Here is a 14753-nt window from a genome sequence, read left to right as displayed (position 1 = left end):
AAAAACCTATTACACGAGTTTTTATACAATTTTCTATTCATTATTTCTAATAATTAGATAAACAAGTCAGATCTCTTACAAAGGTGTTTACTTACTGTTCTATTTACAATCTATAATAATAAATGCACAAATAAACAAGTTGATTTAACCCATATTCTGGTTTTATTATGTATTTTTGATATCCTTTTTGATAGTTCTTTATGTTCTTAATTAATTTCTTTCTTTGTCACCATTTTGACTTCCAGAGGGAAAAATAATATTAAGGGCAATTCATTAGCCAAAAAAATCAAAACTTAATAGCACCACCATAGATAACCAAAAAAATTTGAAATCAGGAAAAAATTAGATAAAAAAACTGTAACATTTAAAACACACATACGCGCGCGCACACGCACAAAGTGCCAAACTACCAGACTAAAAGATTGGCATAACATTAAGTTGTAATAACTACAAAGAGGGAGGAAATATGTGAGTTTAAAAAAAAGTCAGTAATCTAACCTAGAAATTTTAAAAATTTCAAAATTGTACATCCAAGAATCCTGAGTACTATAAAGATTTATAAATTTTAAAATAAAAGTGGGTCAACCAAACAATGAATTCTCTCTTAAAATAATCACCTTCTTTATCATAAAATGACAATCTTGAGGATAGAATATCATGAAAAATACATTAAATAATATTTTATTTTACATAAAAGATAAAATTTATATTTCAACAATTTTCAAAACATCAACTGTTTACTGATTTGAGCTAATTTGTTTTCCGTTTCTTCTTCAAAAATATAATTCACTTTGTCCAATTTACAATCCCTGAAAACATTCCCTGAGAAACCTTGTACATCATCTGAGAGTGCACAATGAAGAATTGTCTGACAGCCCTAAAAAAAAATAATAATAAATAAATAAAATAAAAATAATAATTATATGATACCAAATGAAGTTAGCTTACATTGCATGGTCTTCTTAAAAAGAAAAACGCTATTGGCAAAAATAGTAGGTATTGGAACCATTTTAACTTGCTATATCTGAAGAGGTCTGTGTAGCAAAAACCAGGGCATACACCATACACTTCAACCCCTTTGTTGTCCAACCTCTTCGACAATTCACGGCAATAATACATTTGTGCAAGTTTTGAGTTGTTGTAAGCCTGGTTGCGCCTCCCGACAGGGAATTTCTTATCTCCTTTTATAGTTTCAAAATCGATCATTCCACCTTCAAGAAGTTTTGAAGTAACAAATACTATTCTGTAACAATGTCATAAACAACAAATTAAAAATTTAGTACAAATTATAAAATTTTACATGAAATATAACTGTAAATATGCATAGCTGTTCTTTTAAATATTTTTCTATTAAACTATTACATTTAAACTAGTTCAGACTTTAAGAATTAAACAAATTTTACCTCAAAACATTTAGTTAATATTTTGCTTCAATTTTTTAAAAAAGAAATAAAATTCATTTATAGTTTTTTTAAACATAAATGAAAACATGTAATAATTTATACCTGCTAGGTGCTGATTCTTTTAATCTCTCCAGAAGTAATTCTGTTAAGAAGTAGTGACCCAGATAGTTTACACCAAAATTAATCTCAATGCCATCAACTGTCCTCCGATTCAATGTTGGTGGTACACTTAGTCCAGCGTTGTTTATAAGCACGTGCACTTTGGGAAATGACTTCAAGACCTCATCTGCAAACTTCATTATCGAGTCTTTGGATCCAAGTTCCAACTCCATGGGGATCTGAAACATTAATATTTATTTAGGTTTAATTTGTGAAATGACCATAGTTCCATTTTTGTTCTAAGTTTTTAATACGATCTTATGATAACGTACCCATGGTTCCCATGTGCTCCAACAGTCATATAAAATAATTACGAAAGCTTTAAAATTTATTTATGGGACAAATAGGGAGCTTTTTCGAGCTTGTTCAAGTCCGAACTAATTGGGGCTGATCCCTATCCTGATTAGCAGAAATTCAAATTACCCAATAATGCAGAGGCAAGTATGAAGGGTTATTAAGGAATGGATGTATAAATGTACAATAAGTTTTTTTTAATCATTTTGGCGACACACATCTGATGGGCCAAAACAGAAAGGATAGACACAAAATGTTTTGAAACTAAGTACAGGTTCATCACCCTGCAAACCTACTTTAAGCTTCCTTTAATAAATTGAAAAATATTTTTGGTTAAAGGAGTAATCTAGATTTTCCAGGACCGTCACCTGATATCCTGGCAAAAATGCATCTCCAAAATCATAAATGGAGTTCAGGTCTGATGAGGGGGTGGGTGTAAGCCCAGAAACACATAGCCAAAAATAAAATACAATGCTTCAAAAGTTGATACAGTTTAATATATTCAAGGAACCTACTTTTGATAATTTTTGAACATTTTGGGAATACACATGTGACAGGCTCGGAAACTCAAACTACAGGCCCATTACCTTGCAGACGTAATTTTGTTCGTTTTTAATTTTGATGAAACATGTGTGACAGGCCAAAACAGAAGGGATAGGTAGAAAAAATTTCAGACACTACCAAACTATAGGCCTATCACCACGCAAACTTACTTTAATTCATTTTTTATCACTTGGGGATAAACGTCTCATAAACGAAAACAGAAAAGAATAGACAAAATGTTTGGAAACTATCACTACTTTTTGACAGTCCATCACCCACAGACCTACTTTGTTTGTTATTGATTACTTTGCTGATACACTTCTGTCAGGCTAAACCATCAAAGGTAGACAGACCAAAATGTTTGAAAACTATCAAACTACAGGTCCACGACTTAATAGACCTCAAGAGGAAATTTTACAATGTACAAGTGCAATGAAATCGGTACTTGAGTTTAGAGTGGACGAGGCTAATAACAAAGAAAAGTGGATCACTTGAATAACATTTCAATTTAACTGGAAAAAAAGTACACTTTGCAAACTAAAAAATGGCTTCTCTGCTATCCAAAATGTGTCTGGATTAAGCCAGGATGTACAGAGCTAAATATTGTAGGAAAAATACCAAAATGCACAAAAAGGTAGAACAGCTCAATTTATTCAAGAAAATTTTTAAAAAGGAACCAATCAAAAAATGAGGAGTTCAAGGACAAGATATGCTTTTAATAATTTTGGGAATACACATCTGCCAGGCCAAAACAAAAATGTACGATGTATACAGCTAAATATGGTTAAAAAAAGAACTGAATGGGGAACGACAGTGGCCGAATGGTAAGGGTGTCCGACTTGACCATGCTAGTGGTTCTATGCTTGAAACCCAACACAGGTTAAGCCCATCTGTATGACAAGAAGAAGTGAAAAAAACTATGTTTTTTCTTTATGCATTCAATTCTCACTTTGACAAGCTGAAAATTTTCAGTAAAAATTCTGCATCAACATTGCGATTTTTCATTTTCACATTGTGTTTGTTTTGATATGGTCAGTTTCTTTGAAAAACAATTTTCAACCAGCCCTGAAAATTGAAAATAAAGAGTAAAACTATGGATGAATGGAACAAGCGCACAGAAGAGAAAATTTCTTTTAATCTGTTAATCAAAACAATAATGTTAGTAAATATTAAGATAATCCATAAAATTGGGAAAAAATGTAAACAGTAAACATTCCTTCAATACAACTCTAAAAATAATTCCGTTGTGCATGAATGTCAAATCAGTTGAGACTCTTAAAAAAGATTGGTGAAATGTTGAATTTTCCTCACTGAAGATGGCACAATGCCGAAATGTGTTTGAATAACTCAAAAACCAGTGAGTGGAGACAGAGCCAGAAAGTGACCCTGTGCCGGTTGAACATAAGAAAGTGACTAGAATAAAAACAACAGTTCAATCATAATTACCAATTCTCCAGTTTGGATGGAGGACCTTATATCCAGGATGACTTCCTTGGCTTTCTCCATGTCCCTGCATGCCATGACCACCCTGGCACCTCTAGAAGCGAGCTCTTTCACCGTCTCTTTTCCCAGGCCTGATGAGGCCCCTGTCACGATGAACACCCTGTTCTTTTGAGACCTCCAGTCCCTGCAGTAGCCCCAGATATGCTCTCTGTACTTCCTGATAAGGAGGAGCACCAAAGGAACGCCCGTGCACCACAGAGCCAGACCCATTTCTCAGTAATGTTCCTCGTGTCAAATCAAACAGTAAAGAATAATTTCCATTTCTGCACTATTAGTTATCATTACAACTTTCAGTTTTGGTCACCGAGGGAAACCGTGTTCAAAGTTTCAGAGTTCAGACTATCATAGATACCAGTCTACCAGATCCTTTGTGTTCTTTGTTGTGAAACTGTAACTGTATTGCTGTATTGTAGTCTGTAGAGTTTACTTCATTATTAGTAGCAGAAAATAGAAGCTTTAAAAATATTTACCCTAAATTTCATTTCCTTATAACTCTTACGGCCAATAGAGAAAGCTTCAAATAAAGGACTTCTACTTATTCTCAAATTTAATATATTTATGACAACTAATTAAAAATTGCCTCACTTATAAAGATAGAATAGATAAGATAATCAGGAATCTGGGAAAAGCCAAGAAAGCTAATTAAGTTATTCAATTGAAACAATATAGCACTATGTACATTGCAAACAATCTTGTATGACAGATTATACTACTTATTACTCTTATTATTACTATAGGAAAAAATTGAGAATATTACTTTTATTATGACTTTTTTAATTAACCTGGAGTTCTTCTGTGGTGGCTCAAAGATAGGAAATGGTACGGGTAGGTGCAGACGGCAGAAGAAGACTAACTTGGACACCACATGACCTTCACCCACCCACAACCATCTTTTAAACTGAACTATTAGCCATAGAAATATGTACACATTAAATAAATAATAAACATCTCAATGGTAGTAGTACCTAGGACAGTCAGTCCTAAAGACTTTCCAAGCTAACAAGATCAACTCAACATTTTTCTGGAACTGCCTAAATGCCTTAAAAAACTGAGTTTTACTAATAGCCTAAAATATAGGACCCAGGATATGAGGGAATTTCAGAAAACAAGGCAGTAGATTTACTTGCTTAAAAGCAAGCTTTGGGAGAACTCATGGGGCCAAATTTTGAGGAATATAGCTTGGAATCTTGGATAACTAAAGAACACAACATAAACTATGAGTACAAACCAAGGAGATTACTCACAAAATAAACTGATGGTAGAAAGAAGAAATCTTACTAAAGTGAACAAAAAGGAATTAAAAACTGCTCCGGTAAATTACCACTTTAAAAAAGTGGGACTATCAACAGAAGAACAATGTTGATTATGACTAGATTATATATGCAACTGCCCCTCAATAGCTAGTAAAAGGCTATAGTACTTTTAAAAACCATTTTTGATCTATGAAGATTCCAAGAACTTTTTTCATAAAAAAATATTTCATAAAAAAACGAAAATGTTTAGTAAATCCATTAGCAGAGATTGGTACAGTAGAAAAAAGTTGAAATCTTATGGCTCCAAATGGGGAAAAATGTCTATTTATTTGCAGAAGATAAAATTATTTCAGAAAAAGAAAGTAAATACCACTAAAGATGGTAACAATGATCAGAAGAATCATTGGTAAATTTGTATTAGTACATAGATTAAGTTGTATTCATTGTATTTTTGAACTCAAAACAATATAAAAAAATAAAACTGTGTGAAATTCATTTTAAAAAATAGTCCATTTAATACAGTAATGCAACTTAAATTTAATTAACGTTGAACACAAGTAATGTAATAAAAAATAAATTGATGTGCTAACTAATACATACAGTAAAAATCAGTGAAGTGTCACCTGTATAAAAAAATTTGGCATTTTATAATAAATTTTAAAAGATTATTTATGTATATTAAGAAGACAATTGGGCCGAGTATAGTGCCCTAATATACACCTGAAAGATTTGAGCTATATGAGGTTAAAACTTTTGAAATTTCAGTTCTGTTTTTGGATAAGATTCAGAAAGTTGAAGAGATGTGTATCAGTGATTCCAATTTGAGAAAGTTTTTTTGGAATAAAAGAGTGGTCAATTGACTCAAAAGCTTTTTTAATATCCAAAAAGACACCAGTAATGAAATTATTATTAACTAGCCATCTCTGCTGATTTTCCAGACAAAAACCGTATTGATATAACTGAAATAATGCTGTTATTTCAATTGATTTATTTGTCATTAATGATATAACTAAGTGATTTATGTATCAACTAACATAAATTCTTTTCCAATAATTTGTAAAACAAAGTAAGTATGATTGTTTTTTGTAACTTGATATTTTATGTTTAAGTTTAAAATTTGAATAAAGTAAAAGAAACTAACGATAAAATGCTTTTTCTTTCTGTGTTGGGGTTTTGTCAGAATGACGTAAACTTGAAATGCAATGACGTTTTAAAACTGCTGATCTTTCTCTCTCTCTCTCTCTCTCTGTCGGTTCCTTGCGTCCGGCAGTTCAGCGTTATCTCTTTGTTATCGCTGATTCACTTTTGTGTTTGTGTACTGGACGGCTGGGTCCCACAAGGCGGGTATTTTTGTGTGAAATTTGTCTAATCATGAGCGGCCACGGTCATGGTCACGGGCACGGTCACGGATGCGACGGCGACCACGACCACGACGAGACGCCGGAGATGGGCCTCCAGTACAGCCTCTTCTCCAAAATAGACCTTGACAACCTCCAGTGCCTGAACGAGGCTGTCGAAGACTCAGGAAAGACCATCTTCAAGCCTTGGGAAAGGAGGCTCGACAGAGAATTGGTATATCTGCTTAACTCGAATAATATAAATCATCTTGTACATCTTATGTCAACTTTCCATGTTCCTCGAGGAATGCTCAGGATCTTTTACCATGGCTTCTCTATTTACAGCTCGGTTTTACAATGTAAACGCCATTTATGACCTTTTTTATTCTGGTTACTAGATACTGAATGAGTTCCCTCTGAGCACTGCAGCTTTACAGCAGATCATACCCTTTCCTGGCTCCATTTTTTGGAGCTCGCAACAAGAGTACAAATTGAACCCTCGGTGAGCGTTGTTCTTCCATTGAAGAAACTCATTGTTGACCCTATACCACCCATACCTCCTGTTAATGAGTGCCATGTCAAGTTTCATTATATGCATCAGAAAAGTAACATCCAGAGGCGATGGTGAGAATTGAACTCATGACCATGGGATATACTAACAGAGTCTGATGCCTCCTCCTCATTTATGACCGACAAAACTAAGTTGTAGGAAAGATAACCAACCATCCTTGTTTTATAAATTAAAATTGGAGTCAAAGGTTGCATTTTTTAAATTTTTTTGGCCTTGTGCAATCGCAAGAGAAGCCGACGTTCTCCAGACAGCGACAGACCATGGCCACTCAGCAGAATGGGCAGTCATGCTCTTTGTTCCTTTTTTTTCTCTATTTTTATAACGAGGGCACCTGGAAGATGTAGATAAAAACCATTGACACAAAACCTATATGAAAAAGTCTCCCTACGTTCGGGGCTAAACATCACCCAGAAAGCACAAAAAGCCCCACTGCAGCCAGCCCACCACCACCCTGAACGCTACCGCTGCACCCCGCCTCTCCAACACCTCAGACAACGCAACACAAAAATCAGAAATAGCTTCGTGAGAAAAGTCAAAAGCAACACAATTTTTCTGGAGAAAGAAGTCATGTACAGAAGCGATGGGGGTGCCTCAAAGCACTGAGGTCCCTGAGACCCCACCCCGGGAGCATTGACTAATCAAATATCTTTGAAATTTTACTATCCCTGGTGAATTGATATAGAAGTACGTAAACGGCGTCTCTACCCTTTGAAACTCGGGCCTCCAAACAGAATGGTTTTACTACACACAGCAAGGAATAGATCCTCTTCAGGAAAAGATTTCTCCTCTACTAGATCTTTCCTAGATTGCCTTTTGTACTTCTAGATTACACGTAGTCTTCCTCGCAGATGGGTTCCTTCCAATCTTGCCTTAAAAGTCTTCTTTGGGTATTGGTTATCATCATGCAGTAAACAGACCAACATGTAGTAGTTGTACACTTTTACCCATAATTTCTGATCATGTTGATCTGCCTGATTTGGTCTGGCAGATGAGTTTCAGCTTCTCACCATCTTCAGTAATGGGTCTGGCCTTTTGTATGTCACAAAACAATTTCAGGGTACAGACCAGCCAACCTCTAACAATGGCAAAAGGCTGATACATGTCTGGCAGAACAAAATCTATGATAGGCCGACCAAATGCAGGTTCATCACCTTAAAGACCTCAAAAACCATCTCAAAATATATGCTTATTTTATGAAGACTTTTAAATTTATGTGAAATCTAGGCAAAGAACCTGTTATTTGACGATCAAATTTGATAAGTAGATTGTTTGAAAGTACAAGTAAGAAGGTCTTTGCAGTTTCTGAATTTTTCTTTCATCTTGTTTTTATAATAAATTTATTTAATTAATTATTAATTATAATTGGGAAACCATTAAATAAATATGTCCACAAAATGGCATGACAATGACCGAGGCTCTACTTATTCATAGTATAAGCTAGTCGACTATTTTTGCCCACACCCCAAAGTTTTCTTTTTTACCATACAATAAATGATTATAAATTAATTTAATTTCAGTTTGTTGAGAGTGATGCAGATGAAGAATTGCTCATAAATATACCGTAAGTTACAAAACATTTTGTAATTGAAATTGATTTATAATTTTTACATAAAGGTGTAAAGTTTATGTAAAACTAGATTCATCATGCTCTATGTGATTTCAACCCCTTCAACTATCGTGATTTCAATCTCCCGGTGGGTTCAAGTCCCACTCGTAACACTAATTTTTCATCAACCACACTGCGTAAAAATTATAAATCAATTTAAATAATCACTTTGGTTAACTAGGACCAACAAAAACATAAATTTTATCATATAATAAACGCTTCTAATTGGTTTATATTGTTATTTTATTATAGATTTACTGGCAACATCAAGCTGAAAGGCATAATTGTGATAGGTGGTGAAGATCAGACTCACCCTTCAAAAATGAAGCTGTATGGTTTAAAATTACCAAAATTTATATTCGTTTTGTTTGACAATTTTTTGTAACGATTGATCTTAGGTATAAAAATATACCTCGTATGACTTTCGACGATACGAGTGTACCCGTGGACCAAGAGTTTGATCTCCATCCTGATGCAAATGGCACGTTGGAATATTCGACGATGTAAGAAAATTATTTTTATAAGTGGCAATGTTTTATTGCACTCCGTGTCTATTTCAGGGCGGTGAAGTTTTCAACGGTACACCATTTGACTGTCTATTTCCCACAAAATTTTGGTGCCTTAACTACCAGGCTGTATTACATCGGGCTAAGGGGAGAATTCACTCCGGCCCACAGACACGGTGTTACCATTTGTTCCTATGAGGCCAAGCCGAACGTGGCAGACCACAAGACGGATGTTTTTAATATGGCGGCAAAACAAGTGCAATGACCTCAGGCCTCAGTTCTAAGTAATGAAACATTTTTCTAATAAAGCTGATAGGAACAATTTTACTCTTATTTTTATTACTGACTTGAGTTGAGTTTTGTGATAACGATTAAAGTGGAGTAATCTTGCATTTGTGTTTTGTAACTTGTGTCAAATTCTGTATTTTTAAATACCATGTAAATTTTCTTAGAAATCCAATGATTTTTTTTTTAAATAAAAGTGTCTTTTAAATTTTGAATGTTGTGTTTCCCAATAACTATTTTTGAAGTTTTATATTATAAATAATTTTCTTTAAATTAGGAGTATCCAAGAGTCACATGGTTTTTATAAACAGTTAGTATTTCACATTTTTCTTCTATGTTTCAGGCTATTTTTTTATGTCCGTTATCAGGAAAACCTTAGCAGTCTCGCCTACTATTCCATCGGTCTTTTTCCCATATAAGAAAGCTTCCCCCATATAAGAAAATTGTCTCTCCTCAACAGGGCATTTAAAAAAATAAAAATGCCTCTGTCTCAGCCAACAAGCTAAAGAAGAGTGTGATTTGCAAAAATCAAATCTTTCCCCTTGTAACTCGCACTCTTCTCTTTATTCACTTTGTTGTTAATAATTTGTTGGAATCGCGAGGAGCGGTCGAGAAATAGGCAGTTTAGAAAAATACCTTTTTATTTTATTTTATTTAATTTATTTATTTATTTATTTATTTTTTTTGCCGTCATTTCGACCTTTATTTGGGGCATCTTCAAGGCCTGGGTAAATTATTATATGTTTTGTAATTTACAAAAAAAAGAAAAAAAAAAGTGTTTTTTCCAAGTACCTCATTCTTTATCACTCTTCACGATTTTAAAAATTATGAAACAACCAGTCATTAAGAAACACACATTTGTTTTAATTTTCACTTTGTTCTTATAGTGTCCTTTTGTGGAGAGACAATTGAAAGCTTCCTTAAATTAAAAAAAAAAAAAAAATGGGGATGGTAGGAGAGACTGCTACGGTTTTCCTGATGATGGGCAGGTAAAAAGACCTGAAACATAGAAGAAAAAGGTGAAATAAACTAACCTTTTATAAAAACCACATATCTCTTGGATACCCCTAATTTAATGAAATTCTTTCAGGAAGAGAGAAAAAAAAAGACGTGTAATCAACTACGATAATTTAAATAAACTAATTTTCCTATCACCAAGCCATTGTATGACTAAAATATACATCTATTTTCTCCCAATGTGATATTGAATAATATACATAGACAAAATATTTTCCCTATAACATTCTAAGATAGGTGACTATTTTTGAAACATTGAATCTTATTAATATAAAAAATCAAACTGGACCTTAGAAGAAAAGAATCAATAATTGTGAATCCAATCGATATCCTCTATTCATAAAAATTGAATTATTTGTTATAATAAATGTAAATAATTAATAAAAGAATTTTATTTAAAAAAATCTCACTTCTATGTGTTAGCTTGGTTCTTCTAGCGAAAGTAGTAAGTTTGCAATTTTAGTTAAGGATAATCAATAGCTCATATTGCCTTGCTCCCCTTAAAAGGGTTCATCTTTGTCTTCTGACCAAATAGTTTCAAGGTTTTAAAACACTAATAAATTATTTAAAATCTGACATAATTGATGATATTACGATACTGATATAGAGAAGAGTTTATATTTCCTATTTTGACGTAAGCAACCTTTTTATAGGAATTTGGTCAAATACAACACAAGAAAACACTAAGTTTGTATTGTTATATTTAAAAAATAAGTCCTGCATACATTCACTCACAAACTAATACACTTTTTCTTTTGGTGGGAACAATCATAATCAATGTATAAAAACAAATTAACAACATCTATAGTAATTTATCACAAATATATTGATAAAAATGACTCCGAGGTCATATTTTTTAATTAAATTTTTATTTTAAAATTTTTTTTACACTTTTTAGATAGTAATAACTTAACACATTTTTGTACCTATTTACAAAATAATGAATCATCTTCATTAGAAATAATTAATACTCTATATTATATATATACACATATGTTTGATTTTGGATTCTATTAACAGGTTTTATGACATTCTAAAATTTCAATTACATAATAATGGAATTGTGAATAATAGCACAACAATTTGAAACCACAAAAAAGCTATGTTTTACATTTAACAATTAAAAAACTGAGTCTAATATTGGACTTATGATATAAAATCCAAGTTGATATAATTATTTTTGTAGCTTAACCATGCTGAAATTTAATCATCTTTTAATCTTAGGATTCTTCCTTTGATTCTCCGAAAGGTTAAGCAGGAAGACCTGTTGTTGGTTCGTTGGATTCTAAGGTTGTGCTAACTGTTGTGGTTAAATCGACAAAGAGTATGTCTGGATATGTACCTGACTCGACTGTCAGTTCTGTGTCTTTTGTCGTTTGTTCCCCTTCCATGGTCGTGATTTCAGGGGCTTCGGTGGTCGTTGTCGGTTTGGGAGGTGGCTTTGGAATTTCTTCTCCAAAAATGACATTATCGATGTAAAACATGGTGCCGAGGTTGTAGACAAAAACTTCTTTTTCGATTATGTTGGCTCCTTCAACTGTACCATTTGTACCTAAATCAAACCAATTAATATTTCTAAACAAAGAAAAATTGTATCCAAAATAAACGTCTACCTTTACGCCTAGTTATGTGAAGAGTTCGATTGGACAAAGATGTAAGAGTAGTATTATCTACAATATCTCTATCATACAGTCTTCCTTTCACAAAATGGCTCAATAAAACTTGTAATCCTTCTTTGTTCGACAGTAAATTATCAGGTGCATTTTCAAGGCCAAGTTTTTTGAATGCTTCATCTGTCGGAACAAAAAATGTGTATCCTGGAAAATTTCAAAAAATAATTATTAACAGAAAGTAATTTCTCTAAGATAAAAATGACAGAATTGTACATTCTATACATACCGGCTCCAGGGATATAAGGAACAAGATCAGCAACATTCAAAAACCTTGTTATATGAGAGAAACCTTTCATTGACTCGATCGATAAAAATGTATGACTCAAAAATTGAGAACCAAACCAAGGGAAAGCGAGAAGTGGTGGAGTTTCTTTGTCTCGGTGTTCTTCGTGCAATTTGCCTACAACAGCATCGTCAACGAAGAGCACTTCAGTCACAAACATAATATTCCCTTTTGTCACAGGAGTATCTCCTTTTACCAATTCGACACCATTTGAACTAATCCTGCCATCAGCTAAAACAGAACTTTACTTAGATGATAATATCAATGAGCGAAAAAATAAAAAGAAAATATTGTTTACCACCTTTGACAAATTCAATTTCTTCTCCTCCAAGTGTTTTAACTTTATATTTATTTGGAAGAGTTTCTTGCTTAATGTTTCCTTTAATAAAATGATTTGAAAGTACTCTTTCTGTAAACTCAGGCACTGAGAAAGGATAGAAACCCCAGTCAATTGGATGCCATCTTTGGAAAGCTCGATCCGTTGGTACCAAAACAGTATATGACTCATCTGATTTAAAAAAGTATATATAAATATAATATTTTACTCGTGTGTCACTCAATTGTTTACATAAGAAAATTTAACTACCTTTTTCCAGTAATTTAGTGACATTTGATCTTGCCAAGAGATGTTGGAATACCCTTACTCCTCCCTGGAGAAAAGACAAAACTTCAGTCATGTCCTGAAGGAAGCTGTGATCTCCGGAAATGTCTTCAGGAAATAGATAATTATCGAGGATAATCAATCGACCATTCATAACGTCAATTCTGTCTTGTTGAACCTTTGCGCCGTTTGCCACCAAGCCACCTATAAAATAAATAATTCAAATCTGTGGACTTTTAACATTAAGAGTTTTTCATCATTTTACCTGGCTTAGACTTGATGTTTACTGTCCTCCCGCCGAGCGTTGTGAAACTGAGATCAGCACCGATCCCCAAGTCCAGCCTCTGCCCGAGGACAACATGGTCCAACAAGAGTTTTTTAACGGAATCTGGATGGGATTTTAGCCTTTCAGTCGGGATCTGCATCGAAGCGTTGTTCCGTGGGGCCAAAATTGTAAATTGTTTATCTGTAAAAATACAAAATTACTTTTGATTTAATAATTAATGAAACAAAAAAAAATAATCCGAACACATTTCACAAAATATAGTTCAATAATAATATTTTTTAGTGCAGAGAATAATAAATGTAATAAAACACTGTAGCGTGGTTGTTTCAAATCAATTTGATGTAACAAATGAAATACCAAGTTGCATGTTCATCATCCAACAGAACTCCAGAAAAATATAGGACAAAATTTGATCTAAAAATTGTACAATTGGACAAAAATAAAAATTTGGAGAGCAATAATATCGCTTTTCTACCAATTTACTACAATTTATACTTAACTCTACTTTTAGTTTTGGATGTACATATGAATCCAAGAGACGACATGAACAGGATGTTTGAATTTAACCAAAACTTCCGAATAAACCTAGGTACCAAAAAAGAATGGGAAAGAGAGGGAAGCAACTCTTTCAAGAATGGCACCATCCTTGATGGATCTAGAACACAAGAAGGTACAGGACTTGGAACCAAATACTCAGAACCCATGGGAAAACACCAGTATCTTCCAAGCTGAGATTCATGCAATCGAAAGATGTACCCAACTCAACCTAAGTAAAGTACAAAAACAAGAATATAGCTATCATGTCAGATAGCCAAGCAGCCATCAAAGCACTAAGCTCAAATATAATTAGTTCAAGGATGGTGCTGAACTGCAAAACCAAATTAAACATACTAGGTACGCAGAATAAAGTCAGCCTCTGCTGGGTCCCAAGGCCACGAGAAAGCGGACATCCTTGCAAGGCAAGGAGCTGCTACACCACTGACAGGACCTGAACCCTTCTGTGGCATAGGATTCCTAACAGGACACTGCAAGTTAAATGGACACTTAAAGAAAATTGGAATAATCCAAGATGGCACATGCAGATTCTGCAAAGAGGCAGAAGAGGCACCAACACATTTACTAACAAACTGTGGAGTTACACTAGCCCGCAGGAGGAAATGTCTTGGGATGTATAATGTGACATAGAAGAACATCAACCATTGAAACTGGGCCTATTAATCAAGTTTCTTGATGAAATAGGACTCATCGATGCACTTTAGGCAGAGCACAGGGGCTACAATAGCTCTTAAAGGGCGCAGTATACTATACCCCGAAACTATATCTACATCTACATGTACATAAGAAGACATGAGTAACCCTAGATTTCATTAGAGCTAGAAACATTACGAGAATTTAGAGGGCTATGTTAAGTAATGTAATAATGATACAAAGAA

At 33.7% G+C, this 14753-nt stretch overlaps 3 protein-coding genes across 3 annotated transcripts; 1 reads left to right on the top strand and 2 right to left on the bottom strand.

Annotated features, from left to right (window-relative positions):
• Positions 1–665: 665 nt before the first annotated feature.
• Positions 666–4346, bottom strand: LOC106665883 (retinol dehydrogenase 11-like). Its single transcript, XM_014392688.2, has 4 exons — positions 3846–4346; positions 1506–1741; positions 949–1243; positions 666–877 (listed from the first exon to the last, which is right to left on the bottom strand). Exons 1-4 carry the CDS (start codon positions 4110–4112, stop codon positions 722–724), a joined length of 954 nt encoding a protein of 317 aa, XP_014248174.1. The 5' UTR covers positions 4113–4346; the 3' UTR covers positions 666–721.
• Positions 4347–6389: 2043 nt separating this feature from the next.
• LOC106665881 (PITH domain-containing protein GA19395) lies at positions 6390–9457 on the top strand. Its single transcript, XM_014392686.2, has 5 exons — positions 6390–6727; positions 8581–8624; positions 8922–8999; positions 9068–9172; positions 9230–9457. Exons 1-5 carry the CDS (start codon positions 6527–6529, stop codon positions 9438–9440), a joined length of 639 nt encoding a protein of 212 aa, XP_014248172.1. The 5' UTR covers positions 6390–6526; the 3' UTR covers positions 9441–9457.
• Positions 9458–11160: 1703 nt separating this feature from the next.
• Positions 11161–13520, bottom strand: LOC106665785 (periostin). Its single transcript, XM_024228449.1, has 6 exons — positions 13300–13520; positions 13020–13238; positions 12735–12941; positions 12377–12664; positions 12091–12294; positions 11161–12029 (listed from the first exon to the last, which is right to left on the bottom strand). Exons 1-6 carry the CDS (start codon positions 13457–13459, stop codon positions 11728–11730), a joined length of 1380 nt encoding a protein of 459 aa, XP_024084217.1. The 5' UTR covers positions 13460–13520; the 3' UTR covers positions 11161–11727.
• Between the last annotated feature and the right edge of the window lie 1233 nt (positions 13521–14753).

This window comes from Cimex lectularius, unplaced genomic scaffold, assembly GCF_000648675.2.
Source record: "Cimex lectularius strain Harlan isolate CLEC.00 unplaced genomic scaffold, Clec_2.1 scaffold238, whole genome shotgun sequence".
In the NCBI taxonomy this organism is placed as follows: domain Eukaryota; kingdom Metazoa; phylum Arthropoda; class Insecta; order Hemiptera; family Cimicidae; genus Cimex; species Cimex lectularius.
The sequence above is the reverse complement of the archived record's forward strand: the minus strand, read 5'-3'. Positions and strand labels throughout refer to the sequence as shown.

What these genes read in the sequence shown, in the direction of transcription:
- LOC106665883 (XM_014392688.2), bottom strand. Translation starts at nt 4,112, where the DNA reads ATGGGTCTGGCTCTGTGGTGCACGGGCGTTCCTTTGGTGCTCCTCCTT. An exon ending in CCATCCAAACTGGAGAATTG is followed by an intron (nt 1,742 to 3,845) that starts GTAATTATGATT and finishes TTAATGTTTCAG; the next exon opens with ATCCCCATGGAGTTGGAACT. An exon ending in TTTTAAGAAGACCATGCAAT is followed by an intron (nt 878 to 948) that starts GTAAGCTAACTT and finishes ATTTTTTTTTAG; the next exon opens with GGCTGTCAGACAATTCTTCA.
- LOC106665785 (XM_024228449.1), bottom strand. Translation starts at nt 13,459, where the DNA reads ATGCAGATCCCGACTGAAAGGCTAAAATCCCATCCAGATTCCGTTAAA. An exon ending in AAACATCAAGTCTAAGCCAG is followed by an intron (nt 13,239 to 13,299) that starts GTAAAATGATGA and finishes TTTATTTTATAG; the next exon opens with GTGGCTTGGTGGCAAACGGC. An exon ending in CACTAAATTACTGGAAAAAG is followed by an intron (nt 12,942 to 13,019) that starts GTAGTTAAATTT and finishes TTTTTAAATCAG; the next exon opens with ATGAGTCATATACTGTTTTG.
- LOC106665881 (XM_014392686.2), top strand. Translation starts at nt 6,527, where the DNA reads ATGAGCGGCCACGGTCATGGTCACGGGCACGGTCACGGATGCGACGGC. An exon ending in CACCCTTCAAAAATGAAGCT is followed by an intron (nt 9,000 to 9,067) that starts GTATGGTTTAAA and finishes GATTGATCTTAG; the next exon opens with GTATAAAAATATACCTCGTA. An exon ending in ACGTTGGAATATTCGACGAT is followed by an intron (nt 9,173 to 9,229) that starts GTAAGAAAATTA and finishes TGTCTATTTCAG; the next exon opens with GGCGGTGAAGTTTTCAACGG.